This window comes from Ipomoea triloba, chromosome 4 (assembly GCF_003576645.1).
Source record: "Ipomoea triloba cultivar NCNSP0323 chromosome 4, ASM357664v1".
Classification (NCBI taxonomy): Eukaryota; Viridiplantae; Streptophyta; class Magnoliopsida; order Solanales; family Convolvulaceae; genus Ipomoea; species Ipomoea triloba.
The window spans coordinates 31,798,523-31,819,768 of NC_044919.1; the positions used below are offsets into that span (position 1 = coordinate 31,798,523).

The 21,246-nt window shown below is 35.9% G+C and overlaps 2 protein-coding genes across 5 annotated transcripts; both read left to right on the forward strand.

The window, feature by feature from the left end:
- The first annotated feature begins 3,026 nt into the window (after nt 1–3,026).
- On the forward strand, nt 3,027–7,335 carry LOC116016799. 2 transcript variants are annotated; one of them, XR_004097785.1, is made up of 5 exons: nt 3,027–3,597; nt 3,679–4,741; nt 5,742–6,040; nt 6,373–6,441; nt 7,148–7,335. XR_004097785.1 is itself a non-coding variant. In XM_031257207.1 (4 exons), exons 1-4 carry the CDS (start codon nt 3,182–3,184, stop codon nt 6,374–6,376), a joined length of 1,782 nt encoding a protein of 593 aa, XP_031113067.1. In that variant the 5' UTR covers nt 3,027–3,181; the 3' UTR covers nt 6,377–6,658. The 2 variants fall into 2 exon arrangements, 1 of the variants encoding a protein (XP_031113067.1); XM_031257207.1 differs by lacking the exon at nt 7,148–7,335 and having other exon boundaries at nt 6,373–6,658.
- Nucleotides 7,336–13,173: 5,838 nt separating this feature from the next.
- LOC116016798 (ubiquitin-activating enzyme E1 1) lies at nt 13,174–20,302 on the forward strand. Of its 3 annotated transcripts, none has more exons than XM_031257206.1 (7): nt 13,174–13,451; nt 13,681–14,076; nt 16,069–16,286; nt 17,048–17,842; nt 17,977–18,845; nt 19,007–19,439; nt 19,537–20,302. In XM_031257206.1, exons 2-7 carry the CDS (start codon nt 13,704–13,706, stop codon nt 20,131–20,133), a joined length of 3,285 nt encoding a protein of 1,094 aa, XP_031113066.1. In that variant the 5' UTR covers nt 13,174–13,451; nt 13,681–13,703; the 3' UTR covers nt 20,134–20,302. The 3 variants fall into 3 exon arrangements, with proteins under 3 accessions (XP_031113066.1, XP_031113064.1, XP_031113065.1); XM_031257204.1 differs by having other exon boundaries at nt 13,688–14,076; XM_031257205.1 differs by having other exon boundaries at nt 13,691–14,076.
- The last annotated feature ends 944 nt before the right edge of the window (nt 20,303–21,246 follow it).

A 21,246-nucleotide genomic window follows, 5' to 3' on the forward strand; every position in this document is an offset into this window, starting at 1 on the left:
ATTTCTTTCATTCTTCTTTTTTCTTGATTAAGTTCTAATATTTTTTATTTTATTTTGTTGTTGTAAATGTGAATGGAACGATAAAAATACGAGTTGACATCTACATTAATTTTAACTAAAAAATAACAAATAAGAAAATAGAAAGAAACAAATTACATTTATTTTTATTTAAAATTCAGTAATTTCTTTTCACAATTATTATTTTCGAAAAATGTTGGAAAGCTTTATCCCAACTCAGTAGTTATATCTTCACCTTATCTAAAAAATTTAAATCCTTAGTTTTTTTTTTCTCTTTTTTTAACAAATAAACTAATGTATAAAAATATATTATTAAGAATTTTAATTGAAACTTAAATAACATTAATGTATAAAAAATATTATTAAGAATTATAATTAAAAATTCTTAGATAATACTCGTTTTAATATTTTTAAAATAAACTTTTATATATATATAAATTTGATTCATAAAAATTAATACTATAAATATATAAATTTATTACTATTAATATTACTTCTTCTTTTTTTGAAAACCACTATTAATATTACTTTTATATACATACAATATTAATATTACTTTTTGTCAATTTATGTATACCTTTCAAAAAAATCAATTCCGTATTATTTATCTATCATACAAGGTGGCCTCGAAGTCCTCAGTCTTGTAATCTTGTTCGGCTATCGTAACGAGGGACCGGTGTGGGAACAAAAGGCCTAATATCACGAAACTAATGAGACCCACATCCCAAGGGTGTTGGATAACCCAGAGACACCCCATAGCTTTACATGATTCTATTATGCGACCCAACTCCTAACCCCACGTTCCACAAACCAGTATCCCGCCCATTCATCATCCTGTTCCTTCCTACTCCTAATCAAAATCCTACTTCCACGTTTTTTGTTTTTCTTTGAGTAATTTTTATTCGTTACCATACATGTGCATAATAATTTAATGTCCAATGTATATTTTTAAATTCATTTTTTAAAATTTATCAAAGTATCATTTAGTATCCTGGCATATATCAGTACAATATTGTCAAAATTTTCATAAAATTAAATATTTCAATAATGCATAACTATAACTTGTAGGTGTGCTTTCAAAAAAAAAAAAAACTTGGAGGTGTGGTTGAGTGGAAGGGACTCATTTACTTTTAACCAAAGGTTAAGGGTTTGATCCTTGGCTTTGGGCATGGGGCAGCCTTAAATATCTTGGCGGTGCGACCATAGTTTTAGAGGGAAGCATCATCACTAGATAGTACCATAAGCATTATTTTTGCAACACAAAATCCTATTAATTAGCGTGATACATGATTCCTCTTGTTGCCACTTTCGTCAAGGATGAATTCTTGATTTGATAAGATATTTTCGCTTCACTGCAATTTTAGTGTCTTGGCGTAATGTACATTCAAAACAAATAACCAAATCCTTCTTCCCCAAAAAGATAATGATAATAGGCATAGTTTCTCATATGTGTTAAATATAGATTGTAAATTAAGTGTACCGCTTCATCAATGGGCAATGCGTTATGCTAATTAATTGACCAAAGTTTATGTTAATTTTTATATTGTATTTAAAAAAACAACCATCAAAGCAAACTATTATTGCGAAATCAAATCACGAATACAATGAGAGATATTTGCATCTCACGCCTCTCGTCCAATATACGCGCAAGAAGCTATGGCCAGAGAGTGATCAATCACTTTGGCTGCTCTTATTATTGGAAAAAACTTGTGTGAGACCGTCTCACCATGAGACGGGTTGGGTCAAGATGCAAATGTAACACTTATATGCACAAATGTCATACTTATATGCTCAAATATAATACTAATCAGGAATAAAATTTTTGTTACTTATTAGGGTAAATTTAATACTTTTAAGGGAAAAATACAATACTTTTACATTTCGATTTAAAAGTATTACATTTTTCCTCAAAAGTATTATATTTGCCCTTATAAGTGAGAGGTACTTGTCAACATTACTTATTATGAAAAATGTATTACTTTTTCTCTTATAAGTAACAAAAATTGTATTTTTGATTAGTGTTATATTTGAGCATATAAGTGTGAGATTTGCACATATAAGTATGACATTTGCATGGTGCTTTGACTCGACCCGACCCGTCTCACAAATAAGGATCCGTGAGACGGTCTCACACAAGTGTGACCCTTTATTATTATTATTATTATTATTGTTATTGTTATTGTTATTGTTATTATTATTATTATTATTATTATTATTATTATTATTATTATTATTACTACTATACTTTTTTATGTGTATGTTACTATTATGGCCTTGTCAACTATCCCTTGTTTTAGAGTATTGATAATGTTTTTTTTTTTTCGTTTGAGAAGAAGAATATTGATAATGTTAAAAACTTAGAATTATTATATTCGCTACAAAGTATGATAAAATATTATAGATAAGTGATATAGTAATTAATGAAACTAATTTTTTAGTGTATTTTGTGTATATAAACTAGGTATTAATATATGAAGATCAAATTAAATCTGGAAAAATTGGCTCTAAGTAGCCTTATTATTGTTGCTTGTAGAGAGTAGAGAGGAAAAATGTGTAAGTGTCATCTAGAGAGAAGGTTGAGAAGAAGTAGGAAAAGTCTCTCGAGGGGTGTCTAGAAAGATCATGCCAAGAGAGACATCCCCCAAATGAAGGACTAAGACACTTTATATAGGTATAAAATATTGACTTTGACTATAGGACATCTGACTCGAATAATTTGACTTTCATTCGACTATAAAAAGAGAGTAAAGACGGTAAAGCGAGGTCAAAATCGGAGAATATTCTCTATTAGTAATATTATCAATGAAGCTGAAGTTTTTAAAAAAAATAATTCCCTGAAGCTGAAGTTTTTTTTTTTTTTTTTGGGTTAATAATAAAAATGAGAGTTTTAATTTTTAAACTCTATTTTAAAAGAACTCAAAAAACTCTATTTAAAAAAAAAAAAAAACTCAATTTTAATTATATAAAGTATACCCCTTCGCCCTTGAATCTTCGGTCCTTTCCCCACCATCTCCCTGTCAGACGCCAAATGTAAGTAAACTAAAAAATGGTACACTCTCATACCTCATCGTACTCCTCCTCCTAGTCTCTCTCTCTCCCTCTCTCTCTGCGTCTCCACCTAGCCTTGACTAGACCCCAGTGCATTGTGGAGCCGAGCTTCTCCATGGCAGCCGCCCTGGAATGCTGGTCGAGCCGGGCCAGTACGGACGAGGATATGGTGGAGCAAGTCCTCATGAGGACCAGCGACAGATCGGAAGGCACGCCGGACAACTCTTCCTCTTCATCCGACGCCTGCGCCGTGGCCGCCGCCGGAGCCCTCAAGGAGTCCTCCGCGATGCACAAGCGCTTCCAGAAGCTGAGCCGCAACGTTTCCGAAGCCATTGCCTCGTTCAAAAACTCGCTTAACCTCGACTCGGTTCGCGAATCGCCCGCCCCGTCTCCCACGGGCCGAACCGAGACCTGCCGGAAGCACGTGTGGGCCAGCGTTGTACGGAGCCTCACTCAGCTCTACCCCGGCAGTCAGCTCCCCGAAAAGCTCGTTTCCAATATTCGCAAGCATTACGATTCTTTGCCTCTAAGGTTTACTATCCTATCTTACTGTGCTATAGATTTACTTCTTATTTTCCATTTTCCGGTGATTTATTAGGTTTCTTCTTTTAGCTATGCGCAAGCGGGGTTTGAAATGAAGGAAGTTTTTCTACACATCAAATTGATAGAGCAGGCCTCAATGGAGGATCACCCGGCGATTATGATACAAGAGGTCTCTGATGACGAACTATTCAGGCTCACGTTTGCTTGTAACTCTTCTATTTCCTGGCCGGCCATGTCCGGGGCACTTGATAGCGCCTCGATTTGTTGTAAAAAGATACAGATCTTCGAGAAGAAAGGGTTCACATTAGGGGTTGTTTTGCTTTCTGTTCAATCCGGTCAGGAGAAAATGTTCAGAACTCGGATCGAAACCGCTATTAAATCCGCTCTCAAGAAGCCAAAAACTATGAAGCTCCCTTTCGGGCTCTGTGGGTGTCAAGAACAGAATACTCGAGGGAGAGAGGTTGGGGAGATTGAGGATGACTGCAATCAACCTAATTACAAGAATGGAAGCGGGAATTTTAGCCCGAAAATTCAGCTGCAAACACCTTTGCCCAGCTCTTCATTTATAGTATCTGTGGATGAATGGCAGACAGTGCAATCTGATGGGGATGAGATTGAGAAGTGGCTTTTGAGTTCCGATATCCTCGAGTTTAGTGATCAGACTGGACCTTGCACATTCAAAGGGGTATGCAGGGGGAAGAAGGTTGGAATTGAGAAGCTCAAGGGGTGTGACAAGGGGAATGCATATGAGTTCGAGCTTCGACAAGATTTGTTGGAGTTGATGACTTGTGAACACAGGAGCATACTGCATTTTTATGGCCTGTGCATTGATGAAAATCATGGCTTGTGTGTTGTGACTAAGTTAATGGAAGGCGGATCCGTTCATAATTTACTCTTGAAAAACAAGAAGCTTCAGCCGAGAGAAATTATGAGGATTGCCAGTGATGTGGCCGAAGGGCTTAAGTTCATGAATGATCATGGAGTTGCTTATCAAGATCTTAATACTCAAAAGATCTTGTTAGACAAATACGGGAATGCTTGCTTGGGTGATATGGGAATAGTGGCTGCTTGCAATAGTACTGGTGAAGCTATGGAGTACGAAACCGATGGGTATAGGTGGCTAGCTCCTGAGGTTTGCTCCCCTACTATGTTCTATCTTTTATTATACGTAATCATTTTCGTGTTCAGTATTTGTGAACTTCTTTTTAAACATAGGAAACCGTAATCTTTTGATCTTGCATCATTCATTCTTTACATTTTCTGGCCAAGACTTTAACTGCAGCCAAGTTAAGCCACTTTTAAATTTAACTTTGGGTTAGAGGTTGTTTTGCACGTACAGTTCAGACCACTAGGCCAGACATCATTGCAGATGAACCTAGTAGTAACAATTAGTCAATTACACACGAAGTGTTTTGGATGAATTGGTGCCAATTGTCAAAAGCAAATGCATTGTTTTCTTTCATTTTTCATCATTTCAAGAGTAGTTTTTCACAGGATTATGCAGGACCATACAGAATCTAGCCTAAATGCTGTCTGCTAATAAATCCAATGTTGTAGATGAACTTGACTATAATATCTTTTCAAAGACCTGTATATGAGTGACAGATCAGTTAACTATATAGGCACTGCACTGCGACTAGTCATGTACTGATATTAATATGGTAAATTGCTAACGACAATTACAGATAGTTATTTGGCTTGTTATACATTTATGATTCACTGTATGACAGAAAGGGCCTTTCTTGGTTCATCTACAGAATGGAACTTTATGTTATGCATCATTATTTAAGCATGCGCAAGTAATTTTCATTATGTTTTATGCTTTACACCATATGGGACTGTTTGCTTTAGGTGCTTCTTATCTCTAATACTTTTGATTATATTGAAAATAAGAATAGTAATCTTGGTTTTTCCCCATAGCAAAAATTCTGAGCTGGCAAACACTTTTATTTTGTGGGGCCATAGTTTTAATGATGGTAAACAAAAAAGGTTCTCCTATGTGTGCCATTTGTTCCCTCCCCTCGTTCATTTTGTTTTCATCTTTCTTCTGCTTTGTTTATGTTTTTTTTTTTTTTTTAAATTGTGGTTGGGGGTATGCCTGATTGATAGAGCCATGTTTTTGGTTGTAACAGATCATTGCAGGTGACCCCGAAAATGTTACAGAGTCGTGGATGAGTAATGTATATAGCTTTGGGATGATACTATGGGAACTAGTAACCGGTGAGGTTGCATATTCCGCCTTTTCGCCAGTGCAGGCTGCTGTTGGAATTGCTGCTTGTGGCCTTAGACCTGAAATCCCCAAGGATTGCCCCCAAATGCTGAGATCTTTGATGACGAAATGTTGGAACAATTGCCCTTCAAAGCGTCCTCAGTTCTCCGAAATTTTAGCAACTTTGACACGTCCTAGCAATAATAGCAACAATAATACTAGGTAATGACCTCTTTCCACCTTGTACAAATGTATAAAGAAGGGGTGTTTCTGTTGGTTTTGCTATCTGGCGAAGATGTATGAAATTAATTTCCTTGTTCTAGTAGAAAAGTATATCTCGTTTTCCTTGGACTCTTGTGGAAATACTATGTTATTCTTTAGCTTAGCATGACATAACTAAAGGCAATGTCGAAAGTTCACTCTTTTAACATGGAACATTATGCCTTAAAGCACACGCATAATGTTTCGTGTTGCAGATGTGACTAGTGGAGTCCAATTATGTTCTCTCCTCGGGTTGCTGTTATTCTTAGTGACCTACCCTTGCTATATTGCAGGTAGTTAGAATTAATAAGTGCGCAAAAGCAGAAAATGAGAATGAGACTGGAATGATGGCAGACCAACAGGTTTGATTAATTTGGGGGCTTTTGTATGTAGCTTTTTCTTTTTTGATTTTGTGGTGGGTATCCCTGGGCCCGTGTGAATGACCTCAGGTTTTTGTGTCTCAAAAGAGGAGATTATACTATACACGTAATCCTTCCCTTTAATAAAGCTCCAACTTTTATCAATATGGACCAGCTTTTGAAGGTGGGTTTGGATGGATGGATTTAACCTTGAGATGTAGAATTCCAAATCTTTTAACTTGTTCTCTTTCTATTTGGAATTATTATCGTGCATTTTCCAACTCCATAGAATGTAGATTAAAAGTCAAGGGTCCAGCATATACAGTGCAAGTCTTTCCTTGGATCTGTCAAATTGGGTTTCTTTCTTTTAGCTGTCACCTAATAGATTCATGCACTGGTGTTCCCACCAGGAGGCTCGGCCTGTCTTCTTGTGACGAGAGATCTCCTGTTTCCTAACCATCAATAGTTCCAAGTCTAATAGGTTGGAGATGATCAGGACAACCTTGTCTCTAGCCTTCAAATTCAGGCATTTGTTTCAATTCATGATTGCAGTAACCTAAGATCTTCTACTCCTGTATCAGATTCTCCTAGGTTGAGAAAGCGCGTCCTATTTAGTCTACACTATCTGTTCATATTCTTCAGAAGACTGGTCAATGAAGGTTTCTGTTGTGAGAAGGAATGCTTTTGATTTTCCTGTGTTTGAATGCAGGTTATGATTTCCATTGTTGAGACTGAAACAGGTTCTGTTCTGTTTGTAGTTTTGTGTGGAATTCCAGTTGCAGTATTCCCTTATCTCCCAGCCACTTCTTTTGACATCCTTTGCATTTTTGTTGGTCTTTGTTTGATTAGAGAAAAAGAGTGTTAGAAATGTTTCATTAAAGTAAACTTTATGCCTTCCATTAGTCAAAGATCACTTAAAATCATTTGTCCTTAGCACAATTAGCGGCTGTCTTGGTGAAACTCATTGAGGTCATTAATTATGACTATGAAACTTAAGATGGTTTGACGGTTGAGAAATATGAATCTTATTCCGGAATAAATGGAATATGCAGGGAATAAATATAGGTCATGTATGGAGTATGAATTTTCTTTCATTATTTGGTTGGTAGAAGCCTAGAAGGAATAAAATATGTTTCTAATACAAAATACAAATTGTTAATGACGAATTAGGCATAACCAAAACTAATAAGAAATTCTTGAAAATTCAAGAGTAGTGATGGGGATTATTCCTCGACATTCGTGCCTTGCTGATGGTTGGCAGCCGCCCAAGTATGAGAGAAGCTCAGATCGACCTCTTCCGTCCTGGCGGGATCGTTCTCCCGACCTTATCAATAGCTGAGCACCTCTGGAGAGTAGCGTATGCATATGCTTGTGTAATCATCGTGTCCCGATCCAAGCAGGTCGTGATCGACCTACTGAATTAATTCCAATAGTAAAAGGCAATACCCTAAGGAGTATTGGGCACGTGGTTAAACCTTCTTGGGCTCCGGCCTGAGCTTGTTTATGGATTCCACGTGCCCTACTTGCTGCAAGATCGGAACTTGCTCCTTCGACATCCCTATAAATAATACATTTATTGCTAGGAGGGATCTTTTGGCTATTCTTACATGCTAAGTATATGCACGGGCGTCTTTGACTCATTGTTACGTATTTCGAGTTCCGTAAATTAAACCAACAAGCAAATTACGTAAAGGGGTCGTATTTGGAACCAACCTAGCATCGTATCTTGTAGTTAATATTGCCCGTATATCAAGTAGCATAAATACCAAGTTCTCTTGGAATAAGGTTTTCTTTTTGTAAGGGAAATTGCTCATTTTTGAAAATACTATTCATGGAAATAAAATTATAAAAAAATAAAATGATTTATTGAACAGTGAAATAAATATTTCGTTTCTAACATGTTTTGTGAATCAAACTTGGTGTAAATGTCTTTTTAAGGGGTGACAAAGTAGGTAGAACATAATTTTCGTACTTAAAAATCACGAGTTCAATTTTTATCACCACTTTCTTAGTTAAGTTCATTACATAAGGTCTTCATTGTGTAGTTTACATTTCTTGTGTGATCTATTAGTTATTTATTAAACATAAGTTGGTGGCCGAGAGTTTTCTTCGTTAAAAAGAAAGAAAGAAAAAAAAAAAAGAAGATATTTTTCCTCTAAATTTTCTCCTAATATTTTCCTCATGATGTGGCTTAAAATCATTGGTATTCATGACTTGAGTGACCTCATCATTGATTAAAAAGAAAGTTAATTAATTGTCTAATTAAAAAATGTCATCTAAGGAGAGGAAGATTGGAGGGGCGGATAGTATTACTCATTAAAAAAAACACCTATTGTACATGAATGATTTGAAATCCTACCAAAATGGTATCTATTTGGTCATTTGGTGTCGAATGATGTCTAAACATTTCAAGATGGGTACACTTCAAAAGTCAAAACCCAAAAGGGCTGTTACCAAAAGCTTTTATGATTCCAACTTAATTATTACTCCGTACTACTTAGTTCATAATATATAGAGATTAAATTGTTTAAATGACACCTAAACACTACTTAACAGCTACCTAAATTCTTATAAATTAACCTAAAAGTTGCAGATCTGCGTTTATTATTCCCGGACACAGCATATGTGGTGCACAAAGTTATATGTGGCACCCATTGCTGGGCGATGCCATTATTTATAGGATGCATGCAATTGCATATGCCCAAGTACAAACGCCTACCCCATCGAATTTGGTTGGGATACGATAAAATAATAGTATTCTAACTAATCTCGAATAATTATGCTCTAATTTTTGTACGTCTCTATAAATAAAAAAAGTTGAATATGATAAATATATTGGAGATAAGTGGATGGCAACGCGGGGAGTATATTCTCCATCCCCGTCGTCAAAATCCTGTCAGAGAATTGAAAATAGTTCTTATCCCTATTTGCGCGGGGAATTAGGCGAGGACGGGGATTTTCTCTCTCCGATTAACTCTTAATCAAAATGAATAATAAGTATGACAAATAAAATGTGACAGAGAGAGTATTATTTAGATTTAATTATTAGAATATACTTCGTACAATAATAATAATAATAATAATAAATTTTAAAATTTTTGAAGTTGGTCTGCGGACCCGTATAAGGCGGGCTAGGATTGAAGCATTCTAGTCTAAGGACCGGCCTACAAAAATTACAAGTCGCGGTGTGACAGGCCTAATGGGACAAACTAGTCCGCATTGCCACTTCTATTCCAAATGACCTCTCATATTTATAGTGAGATTCAAAGTTCGGACCTCATACTACTGCAAAATCAAGATTTTAGGGTGATAAGTCGAACTAACTGAGTTAGTCGTGTGGGATTAAGTTGTTGTATAGTGGACCATGGTTGTCAAATGAAACTGTAGTGTAATTAAAATGATATTTTAGTGTTGCTAAAATGAAACTATTGTATGTGAAAAATGAAACTAACAAACAGAGTTCATTCAACAACGTATATTGTTAAATGAAACTGTAGTATAATTAAAATGATACTTTAATGTTGTTAAAATGAAACTAGTGTGTGTGACAAATAAAACTAAAATCCAGAGTCATACAATAACATATATTGTCAAATGAACGTGGAGTGTAATTAAAATAATACTTTAGCATTATTACAATTAAACTAATGTGTGTGGAAAATGAAACTACAAAATAAAGCTCATACAATAATATATATTGTCAAATGAAACTGTAGTATAATTAAAATGATACTTTGGTAATACTATAATGAAACTAGTGTGTGTGGAAAATAAAACTGAAAAATAGAGCAATATTATCAAATGAAAGTAAAGTATAATTAAAATGATACTACATACTTATTTTATGGATCACGTTACTATATAGACCGTGGTCCACGGTAAAATTTGCCTTTGGAATTTGTCCAATTCGATTTTTACAACATTAGATGGAAATATACTAGTCCAATAATTATGGAAAATTATGCTATGGACCCGGGTCCACCTCACCTTGCAAGGTGGACCCGAGTCCATGTTCACATGTTAGAACTATATGCTCACAATTTTAGAACTCTATATCTACAATTGTAGTTCTCAATATACAAAATTACATTACTCAATATTCTTTGAATATAAAGTTATAAAATTGTGAATATTAACTCGAGTCCCTAGCATAACGAACGAAGAATTAGATGGTTGGGAGTAAGTTAATTGGGCCATCACTTATGCAGTAACGGAAACGCTATGGTCCTATGACATTTGGGTCAGAAATATATTCGCTGGATTGATTTCAATTCTTTTTAAGAAAGGTAAGATCTTACATTCTAGTTTCTACATCGGAGTGGTTGAATAGACAAATTACGGTCCACATGTAAGAATAATGCACTTTATGGTTTTAAAAAAAAATGCATTTTATGTGTTAGAATAATATATTTTATGTGTTAAAATAATAAAATTTCTGAAGTAAAATAATATACTTGATAAGTTAGAATAATGTATATTATAAGTTATAAACGTGGTTGTTCCAATAAAAATTGGGGTCCTGTGCCATATCTGAATTTGGGCCCTTTTTTTTCGAGTAATTTCTATATATAAATAATGGTTGTTTAAAAAGTTGTATCAAAATATAAATATTGTATAAAAAATACATATAGAATTTTATTTAAAAAGTGACATGCATCATGCACATTTAGACGCAAAATCATCTATCAAACTTTTGATATCAACTTCTTCCAAAAGCTCATTTTCAATGGAGATTAAAGCTAATCTATTGAGTCTCTCTTGCAACATACTTAATCGTAAGTGAGATTTCAACAATTTCAACTTTGAAAAACTCCTTTCTGCAGAGGCAACAGTAACCGAGATAGTCAATAATATCCGGTATGCAATAGTAGCATTTGGAAAACAACTCATCTGTTTCAAGAAGAATTGAAGAATTAGTTTAGTTGCGGTCTGCGATCTACGAAATTACCGAATTGTGAATTGGGAACTGTTGAATTGTCGAATTTCGTTACGGTATTACCGTATTTTATAGGGTTGGGAATTGAGAATTTGCTAATTGTCTAATTGAGATGTGTGATTATGATTTATGAAATATAATTGCGGAACGGAATTGGCAATCTTTTTGGATTAGAATATATATATATATATATATATATATATATATATATATATATATATATATATTTNAAAATTATGCTATGGACCCGGGTCCACCTCACCTTGCAAGGTGGACCCGAGTCCATGTTCACATGTTAGAACTATATGCTCACAATTTTAGAACTCTATATCTACAATTGTAGTTCTCAATATACAAAATTACATTACTCAATATTCTTTGAATATAAAGTTATAAAATTGTGAATATTAACTCGAGTCCCTAGCATAACGAACGAAGAATTAGATGGTTGGGAGTAAGTTAATTGGGCCATCACTTATGCAGTAACGGAAACGCTATGGTCCTATGACATTTGGGTCAGAAATATATTCGCTGGATTGATTTCAATTCTTTTTAAGAAAGGTAAGATCTTACATTCTAGTTTCTACATCGGAGTGGTTGAATAGACAAATTACGGTCCACATGTAAGAATAATGCACTTTATGGTTTTAAAAAAAAATGCATTTTATGTGTTAGAATAATATATTTTATGTGTTAAAATAATAAAATTTCTGAAGTAAAATAATATACTTGATAAGTTAGAATAATGTATATTATAAGTTATAAACGTGGTTGTTCCAATAAAAATTGGGGTCCTGTGCCATATCTGAATTTGGGCCCTTTTTTTTCGAGTAATTTCTATATATAAATAATGGTTGTTTAAAAAGTTGTATCAAAATATAAATATTGTATAAAAAATACATATAGAATTTTATTTAAAAAGTGACATGCATCATGCACATTTAGACGCAAAATCATCTATCAAACTTTTGATATCAACTTCTTCCAAAAGCTCATTTTCAATGGAGATTAAAGCTAATCTATTGAGTCTCTCTTGCAACATACTTAATCGTAAGTGAGATTTCAACAATTTCAACTTTGAAAAACTCCTTTCTGCAGAGGCAACAGTAACCGAGATAGTCAATAATATCCGGTATGCAATAGTAGCATTTGGAAAACAACTCATCTGTTTCAAGAAGAATTGAAGAATTAGTTTAGTTGCGGTCTGCGATCTACGAAATTACCGAATTGTGAATTGGGAACTGTTGAATTGTCGAATTTCGTTACGGTATTACCGTATTTTATAGGGTTGGGAATTGAGAATTTGCTAATTGTCTAATTGAGATGTGTGATTATGATTTATGAAATATAATTGCGGAACGGAATTGGCAATCTTTTTGGATTAGAATATATATATATATATATATATATATATATATATATATTTGTTTCTAGAGCAATTGTCAATTGGGTTCAATTTCATCTTGTCACAAATAGTCCAAGCTTTATACATTTAGTCTAAATTTTTGTAAACTACATATACATATAAATATTTTTTTTTAAAATATGGGGCCCCCAATTTTTTGGGACCTGTGCGACTGCACATGTTAAACATGTTCAGATACGGCCCTGGTTATAAACATGTATGTTGCAGTGAGTCGTGGGAAAAAGAATAAAATTAATGATACTATTTTTAGACTGTGGTCCACGGTCCATGCAATAATTATGATTTGAATCAAGATTCAGGAGCAACGACGTCACTTAATCTCAATCCACGAACGACGCCGTATAAAAGAAACGCGTCTTGTCTCCGGAGCTCCATTTCCCCGTTATGGTCCATCAGCCACTCTCTCTCTCTCTCTCTGTATCGCCTTCTCCATAGAGGGCCATAGATAAGAAACTATTGTCTCTTCGCAAAACCCTAACACAAAGCTCTTTTCCCTTCAAATCCCGTAAATACCCTTCGCTCCCCCCTATGAAAATTCTTCACCAAGTTACCCTTCCCCAAGCTAAAATCCAAAACCGAAGCCTAACTCAATCACTGCTGCTCTCTTCTCCATCTCCGATTCCATTCCTTTCTTCTCCTCATCTCCAATCGGTACTCTCTCTCTCTCCCTCTCTGTATCTCTTTAGATTAATTTTTGTTCTTTGCTTCTTAGATCATCTTAGATTCAATCGATTGACTATGGCACTGTTCACGAGGCGGTGGTGGTGGTTATTTGTTTTGATGTTACCGATCGTAGCTGGAATTTCGTTCTTGAAATTTCCGGATCTTAATTTGTTGACTACATGCATAGTTTTGATCATTTCTTTGGGTTTTTGTGGAGGTTTCAGCAGCGTGTTGCACTATATGCTTCCTAGAAAGAGACCTGTGGAAGGCGAGGTTGTTGACGGTAGCAGCACTTGCGTTGATCCCGAGAGCGTCGTCAAGAAGCATCGGATCGGTTGTTTGATCTCCTCCGCAGCTACAGAGAAGACTAGCGGCTCCTGCGACACCGACAGCATAGGGAAGAGCGGCTCTAGCACCAACGGTAGCGCCAGCGGCAGTAAGAGTGTTGGTGAGCCGTCGCTGAAGGACATGGCGTTTGATGATGGTAATCCGCACGACATTGACGAGGATCTCCATAGCCGGCAGCTTGCCGTGTATGGACGCGAGACTATGCGCCGGCTTTTTGCTTCCAATGTTCTTGTCTCGGGATTGCAAGGCCTTGGTGCTGAGATCGGTATGGATTTTTATGCTACCTACTATCATCATATTACTATGTTTTTGTTGCCTATGGTTCTAGTCTAACCTGCACATTTCAGCCATTAGTTGAATGTTATACATTGTTATGGGCTATGATTACATTCTTGATTTCAAGATTTTCACCTGCTAGTGAATCTGTAATTGCTGAGTTCGGTCTATTCAGTTTGCTTATATAGTTTTGGACTTCCCATGCCAAAATGATCATTTCTTAGGTTTCATTTATGTAGCATACTGCAGTGGTTATGCTCTATGATTTTGTCCCTGGTCTCACCTTATACTGCAATAGTAATTTAGTAATTCTGGACCTTTCTGGTATCTGTTCTGTTTAACTTGTATCATTTGGCATATTGGTATACCATAGGTTATGGATATTCCCCTCTTTTTGCTTGTGCTACTGCTTTTTTAATAGCAATTATGCATTCTTAAGATTATTCTGGACCAATGTTGTAAAAATTGCCGGCACTCATCTGGTGTTTGATAGGGGCCTAGCTAAAAAAATACCTGGTTCTTTAAGACTTCTAGCAAGTATTATTCCCATAACATACAAGTATTCAGTAGCACATAATACACATAATACTCCAACTATAACACACTAGGTTTAAAAAGCCATAAATGGGCCTCAAGAGATTATTTATTTGAGAGCCGAGGTGTAAGCTGCAAGGGGCTTCAATGCATCAGCCTTAAAGTGTTCCCATAAAATATCAATAAATACTTTCAGAAGTTCAACAACCAATTGAAGATATCATCAAAACTAATAAGAATCATTAAAAAGACTAAAAATCTCAAACACAAATGGCTGGAAGAAGGTTGCCAAAGGTCACAACTGCTCTACTAAGGTTGGCATCTCTCACCATTGATGTTGCAATTGCTCGAAGAGCCGATAAGGTCACAAATCACTACTGGTCTATGAAGGTTGCTGGTCTGAACGCTTGCTGATTTCTTCTTTCTATTTCTTTTTCCTTCTTTTACTATTATTAGGGTTTAGATTGTATGGAACAATTAAAAAAAATTGGGCCTACTAGTTACAGTCCAAATATTTAGGACTGCCTCAAAAACAGCCCTGATGTGCCTCACCTGCACAAGGCGTATGCCTTCGGGTGCAATGGCAACGCCTCATACTGAGGCACGCCTCAAAAATGCCTTTTGAACATTGATAACACATACAATCCATCAAAGTAGCAATTACACACACAGTACATAATATGTTCAAATCTCCTACACAGGAAATACTACAAATATCCAGAATCCAATATCCAAGTAGGCAAATACATGTTATGTGATGGATTGCCGTGATGCTGCTTTAGGTTTGTTTTGCTCAGCTCAAAATTATGTTGTTTTAACGAAACAAACGAAATTTTTAAAAAAATATAAGCACCTAAAAGACTGATTTTCCCATTCTTACTTTTGGCCTAGTCTGTGCCTAGGTGGCCAATTTTTTACAACACTGTTGTAATTGTTGCCTGATATAACTTCAAATAGAGAGGAGTTAAGTCCATGTGTCCATATTTCAATTCAGATGATTGTGCTTACCTCATGATCTTAATTTACTTTTAAAGTAAATTTATATAAATGAGGTTTTGAATCACGCAATTGAACTAACACAGAACGTCAGAACATTAATGTCATTACTAATTGTACCGTTGATCACGTCAAATGGGAGCTTGTATTTTCTGTACTAACCAACTGGATGTCTTAACCTTCTTCATTATCTTTGTTCATCTTCTAATGAGTTCTTAATCAGGTAAGGTTTTAACAGCAAGCAATTGAAGGACTTCAAGTCTGTCATTTTTCAATTACTGAAGCTGCTATTCTAAGCAGTTCATTGTGCATATTAATGTGTGTGAAACTTACTTTCTTATATAAATATTAATGTTAAGCAGTGCTTTGGTGCATTTTATGGCCTGTCAGGTGTGAACTTCTTATTTTAGCTTTGCACATGTTTGATTTCTGAACTTTGATATTATTGCAGCCAAGAATCTTGTCCTTGCTGGTGTGAAGTCTGTGACACTGCATGATGAAGGCACGGTGGAGCTTTGGGATTTGTCAAGCAATTTTTTATTCTCAGAGACTGATGTTGGCAAGAATAGGGCACTTGCTTCTGTACAAAAACTTCAAGAGCTCAACAATGCTGTTATTGTCTCAACCTTGACCACAAAACTGACGAAAGAAAAGCTCTCTGAGTTTCAGGTAGTGCATTTTCATCTCTTCAATTATCTATGGAACTCATGGTTTCTGCATGAATTGTGTTTTTGACTTTTTGTTGGTTTGACCTTAATGATTCGTTAATTGATTACTTAGATTCTTCTATACGGAACTTGTGAGTTGATTTTTCCTATGTAAAGGAACATTATTACTTCTTTCTGTGTCATTATTATTACTCTGTAAAGCCTTACTTTTTGGTGGGCTGTAGCATTACAGATCTTAATGACTAAAAGTATAAATATTTGTCTAATTTTTTGTACTATGTAAACTCAATTGATTTGACGTAATGTATCTTTTGATATAATTCAATACTTACTTGGAATCTAGCATGAAGTTTTACCTGCTATGTATGTCTATGTATGTGTACCTCTCTGTTACTTTTGATCAATTTGAGCAGATTGTAGTTGATAGCTGCCTATATCCATTTGGAACAATCTTGTTATGTTATTTGGCTTCTTGTGCTACCATATGCAGAAATAGTCCTTTTGTTTAATATCAATTCTTGGTTTGATTCAACACTTTAGATTTGATGTTAACTCCTTATTACTGCTTAACCTTTACACCACTGTTGAAATTTCTGTAACATGTACTTGTTTTCATGCACTTAAGCACTGTTTGAACTTTTCATGTTGATAATTTTTCTGGCAAGGCAAGGTTATCCTGCTGTTTCAGTGTCACACTGCTTAGTCTAATAGTTATATATTGTATCATGTGTCTTCATCTTGATAATGATAATTGTTATGCAGGCTGTGGTGTTCACTGATATAAGCTTAGAGGAGGCAGTTGAATTTGATGATTTTTGTCATACAAATCAACCACCAATTGCATTCATCAAAGCTGATGTTAGAGGCCTTTTTGGAAGCATATTCTGTGATTTTGGTCCTCAGTTTGCAGTCTTTGATGTTGATGGCGAGGAACCTCATACAGGCATCATTGCTTCTATCAGCAATGATAACCCTGCTCTTGTGTCATGTGTGGATGATGAGAGGCTTGAGTTTCAGGATGGGGATGTTGTTGTATTTTCTGAAGTTCGGGGCATGACAGAACTTAATGATGGGAAGCCAAGAAAGATTCTAACTGCTAGGCCTTATTCTTTCACCCTTGAAGAGGATACAACAAAGTTTGGTGCATATGAAAGAGGTGGTATAGTGACTCAGGTGAAGCAACCAAAAATTTTGAACTTTAAACCATTACGTGAAGCACTTAAGGACCCTGGCGATTTTCTTCTTAGTGATTTCTCAAAGTTTGATCGCCCACCACTTCTGCATTTGGCATTCCAAGCACTGGATAAGTTCAGGTCTGAGTTGGGACGTTTCCCCATAGCTGGCTCTGAAGATGATGCACAGAAACTGATCTCTATTGCCAGTGCAATGAATGAAAGCTCTGGAGATGCAAAATTGGAAGATATAAACCCAAAACTTCTTAGACACTTATCCTTTGGTGCACGTGCTGTACTTAACCCCATGGCTGCTATGTTTGGTGGTATTGTTGGGCAGGAGGTTGTGAAGGCATGCTCTGGGAAGTTTCATCCTCTTTTTCAGGTTCTGATTTCCCTTTGTACTTTCTTTTTAATAAGGTCTAACAATGATTGATTTGTTTTGCCCCGTTTACCCTTTGTATTATCCCCCTTATGTATTTAAGCTGGCTTTTAATTTACTCCATTATCTTTTTGCAGTTCTTTTACTTTGATTCTGTGGAGTCACTTCCTACTGACACACTGGACCCTAGTGATTTTATGCCTTTGAATAGTCGTTATGATGCACAAATTGCTGTTTTTGGGAAAAAGCTCCAGAAGAAACTCGAAGAAGCCAAGGTATTTGTTGTTGGATCTGGTGCACTGGGATGTGAATTTCTGAAGAACTTGGCCCTCATGGGAATTGCATGTGGCAGTCAAGGAAAACTAACAATAACTGATGATGATGTGATAGAGAAAAGTAATCTTAGTAGACAGTTCCTCTTCCGTGATTGGAACATTGGGCAGGCCAAATCCACAGTTGCTGCTGCTGCTGCTACATCAATAAATTCTAAGTTCCATATTGAAGCTCTGCAGAACCGTGTGGGTCCTGAAACTGAAAATGTGTTTGATGATACCTATTGGGAGAATCTTAGTGTTGTCATAAATGCACTTGACAATGTCAATGCTAGGCTCTATGTTGATCAGAGATGCTTGTATTTCCAGAAGCCACTTCTTGAGTCAGGAACCCTTGGTGCCAAATGCAATACCCAAATGGTCATCCCTCACCTGACAGAAAACTATGGTGCATCACGAGATCCTCCAGAGAAGCAAGCACCCATGTGCACTGTGCATTCTTTCCCACACAACATTGACCATTGCTTGACTTGGGCCCGTTCAGAGTTTGAGGGCTTGCTTGAAAAGACACCCGCTGAAGCAAATGCTTATCTCTCTAATCCAAGTGAGTATACATCTGCGCAGATCCAAGCTGGTGATGCTCAAGCAAGGGATAACTTGGAACGTGTTCTTGAGTGCCTAGACAGGGAAAGATGTGAAACCTTCGAAAATTGCATTGCATGGGCACGACACAAGTATGACAGCCAACATTTTGTCTTTTGTTCTCTCCCGGAATCTTTATGGAGTGCTTTCTTATTTTCCTTTCCCGCCAAGCCCTTCTCCCCCAAAAATAAAGTTGGATAAAAGAATCATTTTCTACAGTTCCTGACTTTGTTTTTGTTCTCTTCTTTTTCAGGTTTGAAGACTATTTTGCAAATCGTGTCAAACAATTGATTTTTACATTTCCCGAAGATGCTGCAACTAGTACTGGAGCACCTTTCTGGTCTGCCCCTAAGCGCTTCCCTCAACCTCTTCAGTTCTCTTCTAAAGATCAGAGCCATCTCCATTTAGTTTTGGCTGCATCCATATTACGTGCTGAGACATATGGAATCCCTATTCCTGACTGGGCCAAGCAACCACAGAAATTAGCTGAAGCTGTTGATAGTATCATTGTCCCGGACTTTCAACCCAAGAAAGGTGTGAAAATTGAGACTGATGAGAAGGCCACCAGTCTTACTACTTCGTCAATAGATGATGCTGCAGTTATCAATGAACTAATAATGAAGGTGGAACAGTGTAGGAAGAATCTACCTCCAAACTTCAGGATGAAGCCTATTCAATTTGAGAAGGTCGAAATTATTAATTATATTCATTTTTTAGGAATTATTATATTATATTTTAACTCGAATATAAATTTAACTTGTGAAAATATTTTGTTTTAAGCAGGATGATGACACAAATTACCATATGGATATGATTGCTGGGCTTGCTAATATGAGGGCTAGAAACTACAGTATACCAGAAGTAGACAAGCTGAAAGCCAAATTTATTGCTGGAAGGATTATCCCTGCAATTGCAACCTCTACAGCAATGGCTACTGGCTTGGTTTGCCTTGAGCTGTACAAGGTTCTAGATGAGGGCCACAAAGTGGAGGACTATCGCAACACATTCGCTAACCTTGCACTACCTCTGTTTTCCATGGCTGAACCTGTCCCCCCGAAGGTTATCAAGCACAAGGATATGAGCTGGACTGTTTGGGATAGATGGATTATTAAGGACAACCCGACACTGAAGGAGCTTATCCAATGGCTTGCAGACAAGGGCCTGAATGCCTACAGCATTTCATGTGGAAGCTGCCTGCTTTTCAACAGCATGTTTCCAAGGCACAAGGAGCGAATGGATAAGAAAGTAGTGGATTTGGCAAGGGACGTCGCCAAGGTGGAGTTGCCGCCATATCGTAGGCACTTGGATGTTGTGGTTGCGTGTGAGGATGATGATGATAATGACATCGACATCCCTCTCATATCTGTTTACTATCGATAGAGCGAGCTCTTTGTATGTTCCCCTGACATCCATCTTTCCCCGTACTTTTGGGCACGTATCAGTCACTTTCTACTACGACTTTTGTTCAGATTGACTGTCTTTTTCGAGTACTTAAATCTCTTGTGCCAGTAACATTTCTTATTAATCAGCGAGATTTCTTCTTCTAGAAGTTGGTTTATAATTTATATAAATTCACTATAAAAGCTGATTTACATGTTATTGTGAAGAAAACATAAAAAATACCATTATCACGCAGTGTTAAATTAGTAAAGTGTCAATTTAGCTGTACTATAGGAACTGGACAACTTTGAAGGCAACTACTATGTGAACCTGTACACGGTAGACGGGTATAATTTGGTGCTGACATTAGGTTGATTAGTAGCATCTAAATTTCTTCATTAAAAAAAACTGTCTTTAACTTATTTCTGCTTGTTCTCAAGCGCCTGCCTTTTTAAGAAAAGTAAGAAAAATGATTAAATAAGTTCTTAAATGCCAAAGACTTTGTGGTCTAGTGACATCCGATATCTCGGTTAACACTCTCACATGGATGATGGGAGTGAGTTATGCTTCATTAGGTTGAGAAAGTAATTCCGATATCTCGGTTAACACTCTCACATTGATGATGGGAGTGAGTTATGCTTCATTAGGTTGAGAAAGTAATTATGAACAGATACTACATTGTAACAGAGTCACTAGCACTCAAAAAAATAAGTTCTTAAATTTTATATCAAAATATAAATAGGTTTTTAAATTAAAAAAAAAAAAGAATTAATTCAACTTTCGGTTCTAGATTTATATGTGACAATCTACTTTTATTTTTTTTAATCAAAATATTCACATTTAGTTCTAGTATTAATATGACATGTCCATTTTTACTCATCCGTCAACAAAATCATTGAAATATCATTGAAAATAAAGACATTTCGATCATTTTCATACAAAGTGAGTTGACTCCACTATATTTTTATGTTTATTTTTTTGAAAAAATCCGTAATTAAAGATCGAAATGCCTTTGTATTTAACAGTATTAAAATAGTTTTGTAGATAAAGGACTAAAAGTGGATGTTCTAATTTCAAAAAAAAAAATAAAATTAAAAGTGAACTGTCACCTAT